Source organism: Dreissena polymorpha, chromosome 1, assembly GCF_020536995.1.
Source record: "Dreissena polymorpha isolate Duluth1 chromosome 1, UMN_Dpol_1.0, whole genome shotgun sequence".
In the NCBI taxonomy this organism is placed as follows: domain Eukaryota; kingdom Metazoa; phylum Mollusca; class Bivalvia; order Myida; family Dreissenidae; genus Dreissena; species Dreissena polymorpha.
Genome location: NC_068355.1, coordinates 136,155,779 through 136,178,958, shown reverse-complemented (window position 1 = coordinate 136,178,958; position 23,180 = coordinate 136,155,779). Strand labels below are relative to the sequence as shown.

General features: G+C 36.2%; 1 protein-coding gene across 4 annotated transcripts in view; it reads left to right on the top strand.

Annotated features, from left to right (window-relative positions):
• LOC127851037 (GATOR complex protein DEPDC5-like) overlaps positions 1-23,180 on the top strand; it is a 94,535-nt gene that overhangs the window by 28,099 nt on the left and 43,256 nt on the right. For 3 of the 4 annotated variants that reach the window (XM_052384502.1, XM_052384494.1, XM_052384512.1), the window contains exons 16-26: positions 93-132; positions 1,280-1,379; positions 3,239-3,489; positions 4,445-4,645; positions 8,775-8,881; positions 9,587-9,663; positions 10,476-10,522; positions 10,773-10,874; positions 14,752-14,865; positions 19,746-19,887; positions 22,604-22,697. In XM_052384502.1, coding sequence (XP_052240462.1) covers positions 93-132; positions 1,280-1,379; positions 3,239-3,489; positions 4,445-4,645; positions 8,775-8,881; positions 9,587-9,663; positions 10,476-10,522; positions 10,773-10,874; positions 14,752-14,865; positions 19,746-19,887; positions 22,604-22,697 — 1,275 coding nt within the window. The remainder of the gene's footprint in view (positions 1-92; positions 133-1,279; positions 1,380-3,238; positions 3,490-4,444; positions 4,646-8,774; positions 8,882-9,586; positions 9,664-10,475; positions 10,523-10,772; positions 10,875-14,751; positions 14,866-19,745; positions 19,888-22,603; positions 22,698-23,180) is intronic. The other variant, XM_052384510.1, reaches the window with a different exon arrangement.

Below are 23,180 nucleotides of genomic sequence, written 5' to 3'. Positions count from 1 at the left end.
CCCTCTTGTTAGGATATGTACTTTGTTTCACATCCTGACCCTTTTGATCTAAACAACTATATTATAACCCAATGTGTAACATCTGTTTGCAGTTTGAAAAGCAGGAAAAGAAGGAAGCACCACCAGAACAAGGTTCAATATTTAGAAACTTTAACCATAGATTCAGTATCATGACACTTAAATCCCTGAATAAGTATAGGTATACTTAACCATTTGCCTCCGTATCTTATCCATATCTGAGACTTAAACCCTTTATTCAGTATTGCTACATTTAACAAATTGATTCAATTTTTGGACATTTAACTCATTGATTGATTATTGGGGTTTCTTAACCCTTTAATTCAGGATTGGTACACTTAATCTTTTAAATCTGTTATTTGGACTCTCGATTCTTTGATTCAGTATTTTGCCACTTAACCATTTGATTCAGTATTGGGTCACTTAACCCTTTGATGCAGTATGGGTCACTTAACCCTTCGATGCAGTATTTGGTCACTTAACCCTTTGATTCAGTATTGGGTCACTTAACCCTTTGATGCAGTATTGGGTCACTTAACCCTTTGATGCAGTTTTGGGTCACTTAACCTTTTTGATTTAATATTTGGTCACTTAACCAATTGATTCAGTATTGGGTCACTTTACAATTTGATTCAGTATTGGGTCACATAACCCTTTGAATCAGTACTGGGTCACTTAACCCTTGGATTCAGTATTGGGTCACTTGACCCTTTTATTCAGTATTGGGTCACTTAACCTTTTGATTCAGTATTGGGTCTCTTCACCCTTTGATTTAGTATTGAGTTGTTTAACCCATTGATTCAGTATTGGGTCACTTAACCCTTTGATTCAGAATAGGGTAACTTAGCTCTTTGATTCAGTGTTGGGTCACTAAACCCTTTGATTCAGTATTGGGTCACTTGACCCTTTGATTCAGTATTGGGTCACTTGACCCTTTGATTCAGTATTGGGTCACTTAACCTTTTAATTCAGTATTGGGTCACTTAACCCTTTGATTAAGTATTGGTTTACTTAACCCTTTAATTCAGTATTGGTTCACTTAACACTTAGATTCAGTATTGCAATACTGAACCATTTGACTCAGTATTGTGACACTTAACTGTTTAACTCATTATTGGGACATATAAAACATTGATTCAGTAGTGGGACACTTAAGACATGTTAACCATTTAGCCAGTATTGAAAGAGTCAGAATACAATGGCTAATCTGGGACATTATATTACACACATTTCCCAGCAACCCGTTAATTTGTATTTTCAGAGATACCATATAACACGGAAGAAGACAACTTCCCTATTGTGGACTATGATGAATATGATGCCCAGGTGTGGAAACTCCCCAAGACTGTCAATTCAATTAGGTAAACTTGTGTATATCTGCAAAGAGGTCTGATTAATTTAAGTTGACTGATTATTTTTTAATTGTGTTTGCGCAGAATCTCAGTTTCATTTAATAATACTGGTATCATGTTTACCTGGACTGTTCAATGAATGTCTGAGTTATTCTACTCAGTCAATTGTGGACATCCATGTAATGCTTTGGTTAAAGTAACTGTGCAACATCTCCATATAACTTAATATGTAAGGTATTCAATTGAAACTTCACGCACATGTGTGAGGTCACTGACCAAGTTTCATAACCCTTTCCCATAATTTAGCAAAATTATGCAACTCTTTTGTTAAGGTGAACACTCAACAGCTGTATCACTGTTTTTACAACAGTTATTCAATTGAAACTTCCCACAGGTGTTTGAAGTCATTGATTGAGGTCACTGACCAATTTCCAAAACTCTGACCTGAAATTAAGCTATGCCCTCTTTTTGCTTAAGATATATGTGCCACCTTTCTATTTCTACTACAGGTATACAATTGAAACGTCTTAAATGTGTACAGGGTCATTGGTTTCTTCTGCAGGTATTTAATTCAAACTTCCAAATTCCATACCTCTGATCAGCAATCTAGCACAATTATGCCCATTTAGGAACTTAAAAAAATATAATTAACAGTTGTGAGCTTCTACTCAATACATGTTAATTTACTACAGATATCAAAGTAAAACGTTAAGTTTGTGTTCTGGATCTTTATGAACATTATTTGACAAAGACCTATCACATTGACCAGAATTAGAGCATGGTTATGTCCCCTTTATTAGATAGAAAAGTCATTTTAAGGTTTTATTGCAAGGTGAAATTTAGATTCAGGTTTGCACGCAACAATTATACATCTGTTTAACTAATACAGATACATGTATTCAATTGTAACATCACATATGTCTTTGGGATCATCTTGTGAGGTCAAAGATTAAGGTCCATAACTCTTACGAGCAATTCAGCAGAATTATGCCCCTTATTGCACTTTTGTAATTAAGGCATGTTTGTGTGCAACAACTTCTATCTCATGCTTGCATTGAGATGTAGAATGGGATTGCATTTGGGACCAGTTGGGGCAAGGTCAAGATCATGTAAAAGTTTGCACTCAATAACTTCAGTTAGGATAGAGTTATTGTGCTGAAATTGCTTGCTTAGGTAGGGTACAAGCTGATCTAGGGATTATGGGCTAAGGGAATTTAGGTCACTTTTATTAAAAGTAGGAAAAGAGTAATTTGGGTTTCTAATTAAGCTTGCATGCGAACCTATGATGGGATTACATTTAGGGCCAGATTGGAAGAGGTCATTGTTACAAAAAAAGAGAAAAAAAACACATTCCTGCTCAATATATTGGATTTGGGTGTAGGTATTGGGCTGCAGACCTTGCTTTCAAAGTTAACTAAATTCAATGAAATGTTTATTGGTAAAATTTGGGAATCTAGTTTCACTGCATGATAAAATTGTTCATTTAATGTATAAAGTTCAAGCTTTAAGTCTACATATTCTACATGTACTATATACATGCTCCAGATATTTAACATTAAATATGTATTTGTGGTCATTTTATCATGTGACTGACAGAAAGTGTACATTTTCCTATCAAAGTGGAAGATAAGTCGAGAGTGCTGCCTTGGGACAGCTCTTATTAAATAATTGTAGCTTCATTTCAGTGTAATGAATTTTTATATAACGTGACTGGCAGGATTGTCAACTTTGATTTTATCTTCTTCATAATTATTGGAAATAACAGCAACTAAACTAAATGAATGAACATTGGCTTGATTGGCAAAACTGTTCATTTTATTAATTATTGGTTCTCAGCAGTAACACAACAATTTTTACCAAATTTTTAGCTATGGGAAAAAGAATCGCTCGTACCACCAATCTCGTGCAGAGCGGTTCTCCAGCCAGAGTCGTCCTCCTCAGACATTCGTTGAAGCGCGCCTGATGCATTCAGCTCGCACCCGCACAATATCGGACAATATCTCATGTTTGCCAGTTGAGAAAAAGCCAGAAGTGGACGTCATGCAGGCGATATCGTTTCCATCTAGCTCGAGTACAGGGGATGACTTGTCTACCTCAGTTGGATGTTACCCTGTCCATGGTAAGTTGATATGAGTGTTGTTCTGGGAAAACTGGACTTAATGCACATGCATAAAGTTTAGTCCCAGATAAGCCTGTGTAGTGCGAAGAGGCTTATCAGTGACAAGGCTTTCTGCGTAGACAGGTTTTTCATTTAGAAAAGACTTTTTTTAAACGAAAAGTTAAGTGAAAGCAGAAAGTGTCTTACCTTGTAAGCATATGCAGACTTCACTGGCTTATCTGGGATCACACTTTACCCTCATGCATTATCTGGGATCACACTTTACCCTCATGCATTAAGCCCTGTTATCCCAGAATGCTTCTCATATGGGCATTATAAGGCAATAAGGCCAGGTTTTGGATGAAAATATGTTTCTCATCATTCCTTGTTGTATTTTTAAATATTAGTCAGATGGTATTCATAGCAGGGTTAGTTACTATTTTTAGTGTTATTATGCACGACTGTTTACAATTTTAAAATGAAAAAATGCATGATTGTTAAGCAGATTAGTGGAGTATACTTTTACAATTGTTTTGTTGTTTAGTGGAGTATAATTCAGTAAAAATAAAGTGTCTTTGTTATTTATAACAAAAACAAAATATTCTCCCATATCCGCTGATTGATATGGAGCAACTACTGGCATAAGTATGCGCTTATCATACCGGTAAAACCAGCTTACCAAGAAAAGGTTTGAGTAGGTTAGCAGATCACTTTATTATGAGTGAAATACTGTTAAAAAACTGCAAAAAAAATACAAACGGACAAACCTTGCTGGGTTTTCAAAAAATCCTAAAGAACAATTTAGATCATGAAATAACCTTGAATAAATAAATGTTAATGTGTTTAATAAAGTAACTTAAAATTTTACATGAAAAACTAGGTAAAAATCATGGTTAAGCGCCCTAGATTATTGTATAAAATCATGCATCTACCACATAACATGTATGTGATGCCTTCACTTACCGTCCTCCTACAGGTCGAGGCCACCTAGATAGCAGCGACGAGCACGTCCTGGGTGCCCGACAGGTGGCAGGTAGCGCGGAGTCTTCAGTCAGCCACATGAAGTACCTGCACAATACTCGACGCCACCGCGCTCTGATCAACCCTTTCCAGCCCTCCAAGATGCAGTTCAAAATGACGTCGAACCGACGCAGATGGATTCACGCTTTTCCAACTGGTTTGAATTGTTTGGCTTTATTTTCTGGTACTACTTATGGTATTAAAAGGCTTTCTCAGTTTAAATATCTTCTTTGATTGGCTTAATTGGTCCTTAATTGCAAGTATACTGGAAGATGATATGTGATTGTTGTCAGTGTAATAGTGCATGATATGTGTCTTGTTCTGAGAAAACTGGGCTTAATTCATGTGCGTAAAGTGTCATCCCAGATTAGTCTGTGCAGTCCGCACAGGCTTATCAGGGACGACACTTTCCGCTTTAATGGTATTTTTAGTTTCAAGGAAGTCCCTCCTAACCGAAAATCAAGTTTAGGGGGAAAGTGTTGTCCCTGATTAGCCTGTGCAGATTGCACAGGCTAATCTTGGACGACACTTTACGCACATGAATTAAGCCCAGTTTTCTCAGAACAAGACACAAATCAACATATGACAGGGAGGCAGGCTCAATATTTTCTTTGTCATAATTTAGTACCACAATTATGTATGATTTGAGCAGGTCTTCCCCAGCCTAATGATCAACTTTCACAAAATTTACTTGTATTTCCTCACAATTCTACACATCATAAATATATTTTGGATTATGTTGTGATATGCACCTGCTTGAAATATTGGTGTAGTTGTGGTATCAAATACATAAGACCAGATCAGAATTATGTATTTCACAGTGTGAAATCCAATTCTGTTTAAAACAGCTGCAAATACTGGATGTCTTTTATTTGTTGTGTATCATAATTATTAGTAATATTGCAGCTGGCATTGGGAAAAATATGTTCTATTTTCTCCACAATAACAATACTAGTTAAACCCCCAATACCACTAGTAATGGGGGCTATATAGAAGTCACTTTTTATGCCCCCTTTCGAAGAAAAAGGGGTATATAGTTTTCGCACTGTCCGTCAGTCAGTCTGTCTGTCAGTCTGTAAGTCTGTCACACTTTTTGTGTACGCTCTCTAATTTAAATAGTTTTCATCCGATCTTTACCAAACTTGGTCAAAAGTTTTATCTACACAATATCTAGGTCAAGTTCGAATATTGGTCATCCCGGGTCAAAAACTAGGTCATGGGGTAACTTAGTGCATTTCAAGGATTTAGCATGGTGTCCGCTTTCTTATTGAAGTTGTTTTCATCTGATCTTTACCAAACTTGGTCAGAAGTTGTATCAAGACAATATCTAGGTCAAGTTTGAATATGGGTCATGCCGGGTCAAAAACTAGGTCACGGGGTCACTTCGTGCATTTCAAGGATTTAGCATGGTGTTCGCTCTCTAATTGAAGTAGTTTTCATCTGATCTTTACCAAACTTTGTCAGAAGTTGTATCAAGACAATAACTAGGTCAAGTTCGAATATGGGTCATGCTGGGTCAAAAATTAGGTCATGGGGTAATTTAGTGCCTTTCAAGGATTTAGCATGAAGTCCGCTCTCTAGTTTATGTGGCTTTCTGATTTATTTTGATATTCTAAGACATTTGTATGCCCCCGAAGGAGGGCATATAGTGATCGGACTGTTTGTCCGTCTGTTCGTCACACTTTGCGTTTAGATTTTGAAAAATGCTCATAACTTCTATGTCGCTTCAGATAGCAATTTCATATTTGGCATGAATGTGTATATGGACAAGGCCTTTCCATGCGCACACAAATTTTGACCCCTGTGACCTTGATCTTGAACTTAGGTTTAGGTTTCGAAAAAAGCTCATAACTTCTACCAAGCGTTTATAGGGGGCATAAGTCAACCTATGGTGACAGCTCTTGTTGGGTCTGTTGGTCGGTCTGTCTGTCCTGAAAATTTCATCGATCTTCACCGAACTTGGTCAGAAGTTGTATCTAGATGATGTCTAGGTCAAGTTTAAATATGGGTCTTGCCTGGTAAAAAAACTAGGTCAAGGGGTCACTTAGTGTCTTTTCAACCGAAAGTTTGTCCGGACCATAACTATGTCATTTATCATTAGATTTTAAAATGACTTGGTAAATTTGTTCTGCATCATGGGGCGGTGTGTTATGCGAAAGAAGTATGCCGATATCTCCAAGGTCAAGGTCACACTTGGAGTTGCCCATTAATGAGCTTGTTTGGGCATTTATTGTGAGACCTTAAAACCATTTGGCACACTTGTTCACCATAATTGGACAGTGTGTCATGCGAAAGAATTACGTCAATATCTCCAAGGTCAAGGTCACACTTTGAGTTCAAAGGTCAAAAATGGCCATAAATGAGCTTGTCCTGGCCATAATTATGTCGTTCATTGTAAATTTTTTTAATCATTTGGCTCATTTGTTCACCATCATTGGACGGTGTGTCATGCAAAAGAATAACGTTGATATCTCCAAGGTCAAGGTCACACTTTGAGTTCAAAGGACAAATATGGCCATAAATGAGCTTGTCTGGGCCATAACTATGTAGTTCCTTGTGAGATTTTAAAAATTATTTGGCACATTTGTTCACCATTATTGGAAGGTGTGTCATGCAAAATAATTATGTCCATATCTGCAATGTCAAGGTCACACTTTGAGTTCAAAAGTCATTAATGGCCAAAATGATCTTGTCTGGGCAATAACTATGTCATTCATTGTGAGATTTTAAAATTACTCAGAACATTTGTTCACAATAATTGGACAGTGTGTCTTGCAAAATAATTACGTTGATATCCCCAAGGTCACACTTTGAGTCCCGGCCATAACTATGTCATTCATTGTGAGATTTTAAAATGACTCTGTACATTAATTTTGTTCACATTCATAAATGATTGAGTGGTGGTAGTTCAAGGTCAAGGTCATCCTTCAAGGTCAAAGGTCAACAAAAAATATTTCAAAGCGGCGTTCTCATAAAGCTGCACATTTTGAGTGGTGGAAGTTTAAGGTCATCCTTCAAAGTCAAGGTCATCCTTCAAGGTCAAAAAAATAAATAATTCAAAGTGGCGTTATCATGAAGCTGCACATTTTGAGTGGTGGAAGATCAAGGTCAAGGTCATCCTTCAAGGTCAAGGTCATCCTTCAAGGTCAAAGGTCAAAAAATAAAAAATAATTTCAAACTGCGTTCTCATAAAGCTGCGAGTGAGAGTGGTGGAAGTTCAAGTTCAAGGTCATCCTTCAAGGTCAAAGGTCAAAAAATAAATAAAAAAAATAAATATTTTTCCTTATAAAATTATGTTTATAGTAAAATCGTTTAAAAAAATTGTGAAACCTCTCGGCTAAGATGTTTGGTATTAGGCTTGAATCATTGTTTGGTGCTTCTTTGCCTAGATTGTTCAATTCATGACCCTTGAAACAAAACTCGCCACGGCGAATTATCATTTGATTAATAAACACTTATATTATTAATAAAATCTTCTTTGAAACAAGTACGGGTAATTTCAGGAGATTTGCATTTGCTGTTTAATATTATATGATGGTCCTCTACCAAGTGTCTTCAAGCCATGCCTCTTGGGTCCATGATGGTCACATCCAATGACTTACTTGTTTAATATAAAAACTTTAAAATCTTCCCATAAATGCAGGCCCAGTGGAATATTTGGAATATAAAACGTCTGTAGTGGTCCTCTGCTAGTTTTGTTTAAATCATAAGTTGCCTGCCTCAGGTGGTATTTATGAAGACTGCATAATTAATTTGTATAAACTTTAAAAAAAAAATTTGTTTAAACCGCATATTTTCCACTTTTTTTTCAAAACTAACAACAGCCATGGGTCAAATGATTTATATAGACTTGAAATTAATTATAGTAAATAACATTAAAAATGTTATCCTCTAAAACTGCAAAGGTCAGGGATTTAATATTTGGTATGCAATATCATATGATGGCCTCTACTATATTGATTCAAATCCTGCCCCTTGAGTCAATATTTTCCCCACTTAAGGGGTTAAATGAATCTGTGTCATACAGAGTTAAAGACCAGGATAAACTACAGTTATTACACAAACAGCACAAAATGAACATATAGCAGGTTAGATTCTACAAGTCTCAGATGAGAGACCTAGTCCTCATAGGCTCTTCTGTTAGCATGTATTGGGTCCAAATCCAGTGACAAACATAGAAAGGACTTCGTAATGATCTGTTGCACTAAATGAATAGGCAAGTGCACTTGATGAAATAACTGTTGGAATTTTCTTGTTGAATATTGAAAGATGTCTTGTTGTTTTAGATCCCCATGGTGTTGCCGTGCAGACGCACCATGTTCAGACGTACAGTTACCATGACAATACGGAAGAGGAATTTGAACTGTGTGATCTCACCGAGGAAACCATCCAGGTTACACGCAACTGAATTTGTATTTTGTTTTTCTTTGACCTCGCAGAAAAAACATTCTGTGTTTCTCAAAACAAAATTTATATTGCCGTTGTTTTAAACCATTTAGATTACTCAAAATTAATGTTGCAATTTTTTGTTGACCTATCAGAGAAAAGTTTATAAATGTTTCAGTTTATTTGACCGTCTAGAAAGAAATCATCCAGACTACAAAACATTATAATATGGTTTCAATTTTCTACTTTTTCTAAAAAATTACTTAAATCTATATAGTCTTTTTTCATTTTCTTTGATATTACAGGGAAAACCATATAGGTTAGAAAGCACTTTATAAACATTCAACTGCATAGCAAAAGACGTCTCAGTTATCCAATATTGTATAAACAGGTTGTGCAGCCATATTTTAGAGTTTGAACTCAGAGGAAAAAAAGCACTATATTTATGTTTCATTTTCTATTACCTTATGCTGGATAAACTGTTTTTACTGCACTATATTAGTATTAGCACCAAGGTTAGACACATAATTAATTGTTGTTGTTTTTGGACCACACTAAAAAGCAAAGCGAGAATGCACAAGACTATTGAGCTGTATACAATTTTTTTCTGCTTCTTCTATAGCAGAACATAGAAAGCCATGCAGATATGAACTGCTGACGACTCTAGACGTTGAATGTTTGTCTAACTGTGTTTATTTGTGTTCTCCCATAGGCGGCCCATCAAGCTGTGAAAGCCAGGAACAAGAAGCGTGCTTGTCGTGGATTGGGGGATAACAGTGACTTGAGCAAGTAGGTAACTAGGGGGGCCTGGTGTCAGTAGGTAACTAGGGCGGGCTGGTGTAAGTAGGTAACTAGGGCGGGCTGGTGTCAACATTTGAGCCTTGCTCTGTGAAAAGGGGATTTAATGCATGTGCAAAAAGTGTGGTACCAGATTAGCCTGTGCAGTCAGCACAGTCTAATCAGTAACAAGACTTTTGACACAAATGTACTTAAACCTTATTTTCACAGAGCAAGTCTGAATAGTTTTTCTGGCCCTGAGACTATAAGAGTTCTCACTGAAATTAATGTACAGATAAAGCTTAACAGGTTTCGTTGCTATGGGTCTTGCTCTTAAGTGTGAGAACAATTAGAGCTTTAGGGATGTCATTTAAAGATACCTTGTAGTTTGACCAAACTTGTTATAAAATAAAGGATGGGTTGGGACAGGGTCAACAAACAGAAAAAGCTTTTCCACTAAATAAATTCAGCATGATTTGAGATATGTTACTGAAACTTCATCCATATTATTGTATACAGACTTTTTTACTGACACCCTAGGGTAAAGCCAATAACAGTAAGTATTCTGTAGAAAATAAATATAGAAATACCTAGTTCTGGAGAGATTCAATGTGCGGAGACAATGTCACTTGTACTAAATATAAGAAATAGTCTCTAAAAAAATACTCTGAAAGAAATGCGCTTTTGTGATATTAATTCATAACTCGGTACAAACTGAATGTAGAAATAAGAGAAAATATACATGAATAAATGGGTCTTGACCAACTTATGTGCAGAGGAACTTGTTAGTAGAATATTAAAGTGAAATGTTTTCCGTGTTCTAGTGTGGAGGAAGGTGCAGTTAGCAGAGTGAGCCAGTCACATGACCTTGGTAAGTAACACAGTGAACTATTTCAAGTTCTCAAGAGTAATTTAAATCTGTTCATGAAAAAATCAAAGATGTTTTGCATATTCTAAATACAAGAAGCATTAATATCTTTCACTTTGTTCTATTGAAGTCCATGTATCATAATTTAAAGCATTATCATCAAAATATAATAATCATGCTAGAATAATAATTATTATATTTTTCTTTAAAGTACTGTATGCATGTACTGTATGAAAAGTTGTTTTTCCTGCAGGTCGTAGTTTATACGGGGGTTCATTCAAGGACCCTAAACACCAGAGGTCGTTCATGTGGGGGCCCACAGGGGAGCAGGAATGGACTGCAGAACTCTCAACTGGTATGTGCTTCACAGGGGTAAGAGGAGGGAAAGATGCATAGCAAAATAACAAAGTGCTGCCCCATTGTTCCCTACTTTTTTGTGCTGCTAAAACCCCTCTGGGTATATCAGTGAAGGAATAATATGTTTTGAGATACCTTATGCTTTTGATTACTTTGTACTCCCAATGCATGCCCTTTTTTCATTAAAATTCAAAATTTCTGAATTCTTTTTCAATTCAACATTTTAACCTTCTTGAGAGGATGTGTCGACACAAGATACAAATTCATACCTACAAGGTGTTATATTGTTAAAAAAAATGGCGCTAAAAAGTGTTTTTAAAACTAATGTATCCTCATTCTGGGAAAATGGGCTTAATGCATGTTCGTAAAGTGTCGTCCCAATCCACACAGGCTATTCATGGCCAAAACTTTCTGTCTTAAGTGGATTTTTGTAAAAGACTGACTTCCTTTTAACAAAATTTCATGAATGCGGAAAGTATTGTCCCTGATTAACCTGTGTAGATTGCTCAGGGGAATATGGAAAGAGACTTTGCGCTCATGCATTTAGCCCTGTATTACCAGATCACAGCTCTATTATATTATAACAATGCAATAAAGATATCATTTGAATCATTTATAAAAAGGCCTTAGAAACAAGTAAATTATCACTATATACATTGTTTATGATATGGGCCGTGCTCTGTGAAAAAGGGGGTTTAATGCATATGCGTAAAGTGTCATCCCAGATTAGCACAGGCTAATCAGGGACGACACTTGCTGCTTTTATTATATTTCTCGTTTCAAGAAAGTCTTTTCTGAGCAAAACTAAAATTTAGGCGGAAAGTGGGGTCCCTGATAAGCCTTGCGGACTGCACAGGCTAATCTGTGACGACACTTTACGCACATGCATTGAACAGCTTTTACACAGAGCACGGCTTATATTATAAACCTCCCCAGCTCCTCACAGTCTCCTTTGCAGCACCCCATGACCCCATGTATTCCCATCCAGAATCTTTCCTTATGCCACAGACATTTATTATTTTATGGCATACAAAGTTTGAAATCATTGCCTGGTTTGCATCTATGATTGAATGATTTTTATCTATCAGATATTACTGATTGAGTTAAAGACCCATGATTGATTGCTGCTTGTGTTTTTTGTGATCAGTGATTTATTGGTTATGCAGCCTGTGATTTGTGATCAAATATTTGCCAGCCATGATACGCTATAGATATGCTGCATATAATAACAGGTTGTCCATTGCTGTCTTCAAAAGAAGATTGGGAAAAAATATTGTAAAAGAGACTATTTATTGACTATGTATTGTATTAATGACAAGCTCTTCAGTATATATTGTGTCCTTGGAAGAATTAAAACATGTCATGAGACTTATTTTCTTTAGTAGGTAAACCTTTGGTTATCCTGCATTAAACGTGGGAGATGTATAAAGTTTTCTATTATGATCCATTGATGACATTTTAATGTGCATGCAAATGTTTTCCGAGAAAGTTGAAAGGAGTATAGAAACATATGAAGTTTGATTCAAAAGCTTTAAAATAGCTCTCTTACTGTGGGTAATTGGACAACTTACTATGATAGAGAAATATTATTTCTGTTGATACAGTAGTTCTCTTCTCCCTCCTCCATTGTTAATATATATCCTCTATATATGTATTGAACATATTTGTATTGAAGCAATCTTCTTTCCCTTACAGACATTGTTTCAATGATTGACAATTATGTGCAAGATTCACATGAGCCATGTTCTTGGAAAATAGGCTTTATGCATGTACATTAAGTGTCATCAGATAGGCTTTATGCATGTACAGTAAGTGTCATCAGATAGGCTTTATGCATGTACAGTAAGTGTCATCAGATAGGCTTTATGCATGTACAGTAAGTGTCATCAGATAGGCTTTATGCATGTACATTAAGTGTCATCAGATAGGCTTTATGCATGTACATTAAGTGTCATCAGATAGGCTTTATGCATGTACAGTAAGTGTCATCAGATAGGCTTTATGCATGTACAGTAAGTGTCATCAGATAGGCTTGATGCATGTACATTAAGTGTCATCAGAGATTAGCCTGTGCATGTTGAATAGGCTTATCAGAGATGACTCTTTCTGCCTGAACTGGATATTTGCTAAGAAGAGACTCCCTTAAGAAAAAACAGAAAAACAAGCATAAAGGGTCATCCCTGATTAGCCTGTGCAAACTGCACAGGCTAATCTGAGACCACACACACACATGCATTAAACCTTATTCTCTCTGAGTGAGACTCATGTATTTTCTGAGGACTGGGTTTTGATATAAACAGGTTTAAGTCTGAAGAGGAATTACTGATCCTTATGCATAGGTTTTACTGGGTATTAAATGCACTCTGATGAATTTGCTTAAAGTAAATAATTATCCAGAGGCGGAGGGATATTGTTTTGGCGTTGTCCGTCCGGCCGTTCGTCCGGCCGTCCGTCCGTCCGTCCGGCACTTTTGTGTCCAGAGCCATATCTTGGAAGTTCTTTGGTGGATTTCATTTAAACGAGGTATGAGTATATATATGCATAAGAGGATGATGCACGCAAAATGGCATTGTACACCATCTGTTAAAAACAGACTTATGGCCCTTTGTATCTTGAAAAAATGCTTTTTAGTGTCCAGAGCCATATCTTGGAAGTTCTTTGGCGGATTTCATTAAAACTTGGCATGAGTATATATATGCATAAGAGGATGATGCACGCCAAATGGCATTGTACACCATCTGTTAAAAACAGACTTATGGCCCTTTGTATCTTGAAAAAATGCTTTTTACTATAGGCACTTTTGTGTCCGGAGCCATATCTTGGAAGTGCTTTGGCGGATTTCATTTAAACTTGGTATGAGTATATATATGCATAAGAGGATGATGCACGCCAAATGGCATTGTATACCATCTGTTAAAAACAGACTTATGGCCCTTTGTATCTTGAAAAAATGCTTTTTACTATAGGCATTTTTGTGTCCGGAGCCATATCTTGGAAGCGCTTTGGCGGATTTCTTTGAAACTTGGTATGAATATATTCCCGCGCCAGAGGCGGAGGGATATTGTTTTGGCGTTGTCCGTCCGTCCAGCTGCCAGAGGCGGAGGGATATTGTTTTGGCGTTGTCCGTCTGTCCAGCTGTCCGTCTGGCACTTTTGTGTCTGGAGCCATATCTTGGAAGTGCTTTGGCGGATTTCATTTGTGTTATTGTCCTCCGTCCGTCCATCTATCATTATGTTCATCCGTCCAATTTGCACCCATCCTCAAACAAAGCATATGTTGCGGGGGATACCTTGGGCCTTTCAGGCCCTCTTGTTTTTCTCAGTCTTGCATACATTTGATTGAGTTGAACTCGAAGTTAAACTTTAACAAATCATTTTATATTTAAAGAAAGCTCGAATTTGGGGGTAATTTTTTTAAGAAATGTTTTTTAACCATTGCATACATGTTTTGGTATTTCATCAATATCATTTTAACAGCACAAAACTTTCTTACTGAGACAGAAGCAGACTATTTTAAGCACATTCAGAACTGGAACTCAGAAACTGGCATGAGTTATTGCCCTTTGATATTGTAGGTACAGATTGAAGACCTTTAGACAAACTCTGTCATGAGTTATTGCCCTTTGATATTTCAGGCACTGATAGCAGACCTCAAGAAAGACACTGTCATGAGTTATTGACCTTTGATATTGCAGGCCATGATTGGAGACCTTTAGACAACACTCTGTAATGAGTTATTGCCCTTTGATAATGATGACATAGATTGTAGACATTTAGACAGAAACTGTCATGAGTTATTGCCCTTTGATATTGCAGGAATGGCTTTAAGATCTTTAGTTAGACACTGTCATGAGTTATTGCACTTTGATATTGCAGGCACAGATTGGAGACCATTAGACAACACAGATATGAGCCCGACCGAGTCTCGACTCATAAAACCTATACTTAAAGCCGATTTAGAAAACTCCCAAAACTTTTGTGCTGGAATAAGTAAGATTGCCGTTGATGTAGAAGTGTTGGTTTAATTGATCCTCACTCGTAGCTTGCGCATGCAACTTGCTTACTAATACTGCAGTGTTTTTCTATGCATTTGTTGGTATTTTACATGGTATCTGTGTCATAATTTTTTGTTCTGCCATGTTCTATCAAGGGTTTTATGGCATTTAACCCATTTTTTACCAAAAATAACATTCTGACTTTCTGAAAAATCATGAGAATAATATTTTTTTTAAAGGCCTTACGTGACAAATGCAGTTTTGGGTGTGCAAAGATAAAATCGTTACATTTACAGCTTGAGTTACTTTGGTTGCACATTGTAAGGAAAAGTCCATGTATGATTAGCTGGTTGAGAATATCCTCCCTTTGTTGTTGTTTGATTTCATTCATCATTTTGCAGCCCCATCACAGCAGTTTGAAAACTATCCTTTTTGACCGAAGCCCAACTCCAGTTAAAATGTATACGCTAGTAGAAGTCATAGCCTGTCTGCTGTAATAGCAAAAAATACAACAATTAATATGGATTTTCCAAAAAATATGTTCATGAGAACTTAAACCACAAATATGAAATTCTATGTCTGTTTTTTTAATTTATCCTCTAAAGGCACGATCATATTTTAAGTTTTATCACATAAGTTCAAAGCATCTAGCAAGCTGAATTTTCACTTTTTGTCGTCCTTGGAAAATTTTCCAAAAAAATGCTGTGAACACTCCTCAAATTTGGGATTTTAATTGTTTTCAAACTTAAACAACATTAATGTTTTCTAAGGATTGGAAGCAAACACTAATTTAAACAAACAAAACTATTTAATGGGCCAATAAAAAGTTAGCTGAATTCTTCTATTACAAAATTTATGATCTGTTTTAAAGTTCATTTTTGCACTTTTTTTTTTTAATTATAATTATAAATTTGTCACCTTTAACTAGGTTTTAAACGAAATAGACAATCCTGGTTAGAAAATTTAGGTATGGCAGTAAACGAGTGGCAGGTTTTGTCAAAAAGGTGGTTTCAGGTCAACAATTTTAGTTTGCATTTACCTTTAAATTAAACTTGAATAAGTTTTCCACTCAATAAATCTAAGCTTGAGCTCGGATGAATGTATTGTGCTGAAATTTTGTTTGATGGCAGCTTACATGCAGACCAAGCTTTAGATAGCATTTGGGACAAGTAAGTTCAACGTCATTGTTACTACAAATTTTAAGTATGGTTTTGGTCATTACCTTTGTTTAAATGGAGGTATTTTGCTAAACGTTTGTAAGTAGAAAACTTATATGCAACATAAGCTTCAGATTTCACAATTAAATTAATAACTTACAAGTTTAAAGCTGGTTTCATGGTGTACTTGTGTTTCTTGTTATCATATAAATATATGACATGTTTGCATTTATACATCCAGTTTCCATAACAATTCAGTGCAGTTTTAATATTACCTGTAACATTTACTTGTATCATTACTTATATAGTTGTAGTTTATAACAGAAGTATCAATTAACAACATCATATATACTATTATGCATTTACTCTAAATATCCAGCTGTTTTGTTGTCTTTAATTGTCTTTTATTGTTATTTTATCCAATCCCTCTTCACATTTAGATATTTGTATTTATTAATTTTCATTTAAGTTTAAATAAACACTTGGTGTCATGTAGGACTTGTTTACGTCCCAGGCACCTTAGTGCAAGGGCATCTATTGATTGTCCAGTCCGTCTGTTTTGTCTGACTACTGTAGTCGTCAATGAGTTTGGTAGATATTGCTCTCCTGTCTGACTACTGTAGTCGTCAATGAGTTTGGTAGATATTGCTCTCCTGTCTGACTACTGTAGTCGTCAATGAGTTTGGTAGATATTGCTCTCCTGTCTGACTACTGTAGTCGTCAATGAGTTTGGTAGATATTGCTCTCCTGTCTGACTACTGTTGTCGTCAATGAGTTTTGGTAGATATTGCTCTCCTGTCTGACTACTGTTGTCGTCAATGAGTTTGGTAGATATTGCTCTCCTGTCTGACTACTGTTGTCGTCAATGAGTTTTGGTAGATATTGCCAATTTGTCTAGCACCAAGACTACTTGCTGCAACTCTTAGTCACCTACACAATTGTTGTAATGACCATTAACCCTTTGCATGCTGGAATATTTGAATACTGCTAAATTGGTGTCTGCTGAATTTCTAAACTCATCTTTTTCTTCACTTTTTTTCAAAGACCACTATCAGAATAGCAAACAGTTTGGATCAAGATCAGACGCCACGTTTAAAATTTGGTTCCAGCGCTAAAAGGGTCAATCTCACCCTCACCACCCAGAAGCAAAGTGAAATGGCTATGTGTGAGCACCATAAAACCAGAACAGCCTGCGAGTAACTCGCAATCATTTCAGGTTTTATGCTGTTTGCTTCTCATCAGTATCTTAGGGTTGGAAATGAAGCCTTTAAAACTTGAATTTAGCAAGAAATGTCTTTAATTAAATTTAACTTTCTAAGGGACTACAAATGTGTCAAAATACATATCTTAGTAAAGGGTTAACACATTTAAAGACAAGTGCAACATTATTATGTCTTTTGATGTATCCCAGTCTAGTACTGATACTACATGTATTTACAAACCTGTATGCAGTCTTGTTGTTTTGGGTATTTGATTTTCTTTCCAGTGTGCATTGCATCCTGCTTTTGTGCTGTTGCTTCATTCTTCTAATAGATCACATTACTTATTTCTTGATGTTTGTTGTTGTGTGTGTGTTTTTTTTTATAGTTTTTTTTTATTGTTGGTGAATTGTTTTCTATATATCACTATTTCTGTCGCAGCATTATTGTGTAACTTGTGTTTGTTCATCATGTTGCACAATGTATGCTTTTAATATTATACACTCTGGGCGCAGATTATACCCCCACAAATGAAGTTTAGGGGGGTTTAAAGGAGTGAACTTGTTTTTCGGTCAGTCGGTCTGTGGTCGGTCTGTTGGTCCGTATTAAGTGTCCATTTTCTAATTCAAGTTGTTTTCATCCGATCTTCACCAAACTTGGTCAGATGTTGTATCTAGATGATGTCTAGGTCAAGTTTAAATATGGGTCATGCTGGGTCAAAAACTAGGTCACCGGGTCACTTAATGCGCTTTAAACATTGAGCATGGTGTCCGCTCTCTAATTCAAGTACTTTTCATCCAATCTTCACCTAACTTGGTCAGAAGTTGTATCTAGATGATGTCTAGGTGAAGTTTGAATATGGGTCATGCTGGGTAAAAAACTAGGTCACTGGGTCACTTAGTGCGTTTTAAACATTGAGCATGGTGTCCACTGTTTTTTTGTGAAGACAACATGCAAAATATTCTGTGTCAATGCGTCATGAGGGGGTATTCTACAGGTCTGTGACAAAGCTCTAGTTTTTTTTAGTTATGTCACTATTCAAAGTATAATGTCATGTTCAATTATTGAACTTATCTTAAACAGGCTATAAAAACATTTTAGTATAGTTTTTTGGTTCCTATGTTTGGTGTATTGGTTTAAGAACTGCTGGTCAAATATGTGTAACTAAAAAATCATTTATGATTTGTTTATAAATAAAGCATTTTTGTAAGTTAAGTATTTATAGGAAAGTGAGATCGAAAACACTGGATTCTAAAAATTACAATGAAACCTTGTATCTTTAACTTCAAAATAATGCCTATTTTCTGTTTTGAACATACTTAAAGACAAGTATGACGTACAGTGCAGGGCTCAACATTTAGAGTGCTGCTTGCCCAGGACAACCAAATATTTTGTTATTGATAATAAATCGCAACAAATATACAATAATAGAATTTAAGAAAGCAAAAATGGATAAAATTCACCTCAGTTGGGTTCGAACCACTGACCTCTGGATTGAAAACCTGTTGCCTTATTATCTTGGCCATTAGAGCTGTTATGTTACTTTAGGCATGTTATAAATAATTCATATATAGTCTCAAAATATAAAGAAAGAAATTAAGGCACTCTTAATTATGCAATTGTTTTGCGATTATTACACTTTATAACTTTATCAATTGCTCATGATGAGGACTCGTAAACAAAAATTCATATTAGTACGAGTGCTCTCCATTTGTGATTATAACTCCCTGGTGTACAGTATTGTTTTAATTCTTTTAAAGTCCCTTTTAATATGTTGTTGGTTTAGAGATCTGTGGTCTATTTGCTTTTTGATTGACACCCTTGAAACCAAATAATAACATTATTTATGTTTAGAATTATAGTAATTAGTTTGAATTAAAAGAAAATTTCAAGAAGGATGCATTCTTGTAGTGTGTGGTTTTAGAAATATTTTTTTTATATAAAATGTTCTGAAACGGTAATTTAAATTAATAAATTCTTACTACGTAAAACTCAAATTTAATTGAAATCTTGACATATTGGACAGAAAAGTTGAACTTAATGGCCTGGACAAGTGAATTTAAATTGTTAATGTTGTGTGATCAATCGTACGTGTGAATCATGTGATTCTCGCTCTGGGAAAATGAGCCTTAATACATATGTGTTAACCCTTACAGCGCTGGAACCGAATTTTAAAGGTCTTTGCAAACAGTTTGGATCCAGATGAGACGCCACAAAACGTGGCGTCTCATCAGGATCCAAAGTGTTTGCTATTCTGATAGTATTCTTTGAAAAAAATCGAAGAAAATGCTATATTTAGAAATTCAGCAGACGACATTTTAGCAGACGACAAATTTCCCAGCATGCAAAGGGTTAATACATATGTGTTAAGTGTCGTCCCAGATTAGCCTGTGCAGTGCATTAAAAAGCTAATCTGGTAAGACACTTTACTCACATGCTTTCAGCCCATTTTCACTGAGAGAGGGGCATATGCATTGTAAGCAAAACATTATTAAGATTTAACATCACTGGTGTTATAGGTGTCGATTGGAAGTCGCTCATCATGCCAGCATCGTTGCCAATAACGACAGACTATTTCCCCGACCCCGTGAGTCTGAACAACGAGTACGTGGAGTCCATGTACCAGCTCCTTCCAGACTCTAACAGCCTGTACTACTCAAAGTGAGGCTAACTGACACACATCTAGTGTTTTAAACTTTACTTTTACTCTTTACCACTCAGATGCACACTTTGAAGTGCTTGTAGTCCCTAAGAAAGTCAAATTAAATTCAAGGCCTTTCTTACTATAGTCAAATTTTAAAGACTTTATTTCCCACCCTCAGGTTCTAATGAGCAGCAAACAGCATGAAACTTGAACAGACTGCAAGTTACTCACAGGCTGTTCTGGTTTTATAATGGTTGCCTCTCGCCATTTTTCATTTGAGTGGGAAAGAGTTAAAATATCTATTGTGTTAAACTTTGTTTTAAACCAGGTTTTAAACTCAGTTGAAAATCCAGGTAATTAGACTGGTTCCCAGTAAATAAATGTATTTTCATGGACTGATCTTATTGAAACTTCAGATGTAGCGAGCTAGCATGGTAACCTAGCTAGAAATTGATTCTGGGGCCATTCGGCTATAGTTCAAGGTCACTGTTACTATGACTAGAGAAACATGTTTTGATAAATAACTTGATGTAGATGCTGATTGTAGTGTTGGTACATGCAGAAAGAGCAATTGGGTTTTTGGGTCAAGGTGAAGGTAATATTTTCTCAAAGTAGACAAACAGTTTTTACGCATTAATTTTAGTTTTTATTTGGGTATTTTTTTGAAATTTGTGTTGGTAGTTTATATTTAATCAATGTTAAAGTCACTGCATCTGAAAATAGAAAACAACATGTTTCCTTAAAAAAATTGTAGTCATGATATGGGAATTGTTTTTATAAACTAGTTTAATAGGGGTTAAGTTGCAAACATCACTGGGCGGTATGTCAGTCATACAGAATAAATTGTTGTAAGCAAATACATCCACATTCTTCAAGCAAAACTTAAAATATATCATCACCATTGAGGTACATGCGCAAGACGCTTTGTCCATGACAGATTATCCACAATACCTGGGTTATCTGCCCTTGGCCTTGAGTAAAGCTTATGGGGTGAAAAGTGATTCAGAAGAGTTATGCAAAAGTATTTTACTATATATGCATAAACTGCTAGTTATGTAGGCCATAAATGCTGTGTTGCCTATTTTACTGATGTCATGTGTAAAATGATGAAAAAAACACTAAATTGAGACTTAAGGTATGGACCCCTTTGGATTGCAATTCAATTTGTCTGTGGTAATGCTTGAAACTTGCAATGAAAATAGTGACTTAACTGTGCACCTATTCATACATAAAAAGAGAAAATATTTATACTATTTGTAGTTGAGAGTATACTTTTTAGACTTTTTAGCTCACCTGAGCGATAGCTCGGGGTGAGCTATTGTGATCACTCAGCGTCCGGCGTCCGTCCATCCGTAAACAATTTGTAAACATCTTCTTCTACTAAACCATTGAGCCAATTTCAACTAAATTTCATGTGGAGCATCCCTAGGTCATGGGACAAAAGAATTGTTAAAAAAAAATTGATCACATAACCAAGATGGCCGCCATGACCATATATGGTAAAAACCTTTAAAAATCTTCTTGTCAGAAACCGCTCATCAGATTTTCAAAATTTTTCACAGGAATGACCTTTGAAGGCTCCCCTGAAAAAGTTGTTCAAAGAAATTTGATTCGTCAAAAAACATGGCCGCAGGAGCTCGTTGAACTTTGCATGTTTATTCGTTTTTGCCTATTTTGTGAAAACTTTCATTTGAATGATAATTTAAGAATGCATACGCGGCCAACAGGGCACACTCTGAACAATATTACTGAAGCAACTGGTCTGTAATCCTAAATCTATAATTATCAGTCCAATGAAACATCATCCTTTTAGTAAAATACAGTGAATCAGTAGAAATATTATCAGAATATGAGATTTTTTGTATATTTGTATGTTTAAATATTGTGTTAATGTTTAATTTTGTTCATTAATATAAATATAAGCAGGACAGGGGAGGTAATACACTACAGGGGAAACAAATGCAATAAGTTTAAATTTATTGTTACAGATTTGCCTCCCTTGTAATATATTTAAATTTACCAAATGTAAGGCTAACTGCATTTTTGTAATGCATACTACTACTACTACTACTACTACTACTACTACTACTACTACTACTACTACTACTACTACTGCTACTACTGCTGCTGCTGCTGCTGCTGCTGCTACTACTACTACTACTACTTCTACTACTACTACTACTACTACTACTACTACTACTACTACTACTACTACTACTACTACTTCTACTGCTACTACTACTACTACTACTACTACTACTACTACTACTACTACTACTACTACTGCTCTACTACTACTACTACTACTACTACTACTACTACTACTACTTCTACTACTACTTCTACTACTGCTCTACTACTACTACTACTACTACTACTACTACTACTACTACTACTACTACTACTACTACTACTACTACAACTACTACTACTACTACTACTACTACTATTTCTTCTGCCACCACCACCACCACCATCACCACCACCACCACCACCACCACCACCATTCACAGTGACAAAAAACGTATTCACACAATGGCTGCTACTACAACTTATAGCCCATATAAGGGGGCATGCATGTTTTACAAACAGCCCTTGTTATTTTGAACTCCACCTTCCCAGAATAGTTTAGTTCCTTTGGGTCTCAGGTGAGCGCCTTAGGGCCCATGGCCCTCTTGTTTATAACACCATGTTATCCATGTACATGCGGTTATTATTCGATGAACTCTTCAGCCCTCCAGAATCGGATGATGAGAAGTATTACCGCAAGAAGCCACTATCTGCCAAGCAGGTGTTCTGTGAAATGATTTCACAGAGGCTGTCCCAGGTGAGTATGGTGAAATGATTTCACAGAGGCTGTCCCAGGTGAGTATGGTGAAATGATTTCACAGAGGCTGTCCCAGGTGAGTATAGTGAAATGATTTCACAGAGGCTGTCCCAGGTGAGTATGGTGAAATGATTTCACAGAGGCTGTCCCAGGTGAGTATGGTGAAATGATTTCACAGAGGCTGTCCCAGGTGAGTATGGTGAAATGATTTCACAGAGGCTGTCCCAGGTGAGTATGGTGGAATGATTTCACAGAGGCTGTCCCAGGTGAGTATGGTGAAATGATTTCACAGAGGCTGTACCAGGTGAGTATGGTGAAATGATTTCACAGAGGCTGTCCCAGGTTAGTATGGTGAAATGATTTCACAGAGGCTGTCCCAGGTGAGTATGGTGAAATGATTTCACAGAGGCTGTACCAGGTGAGTATGGTGAAATTATTTCACAGAGGATGTCCCAGGTGAGTATGGTGGAATGATTTCACAGA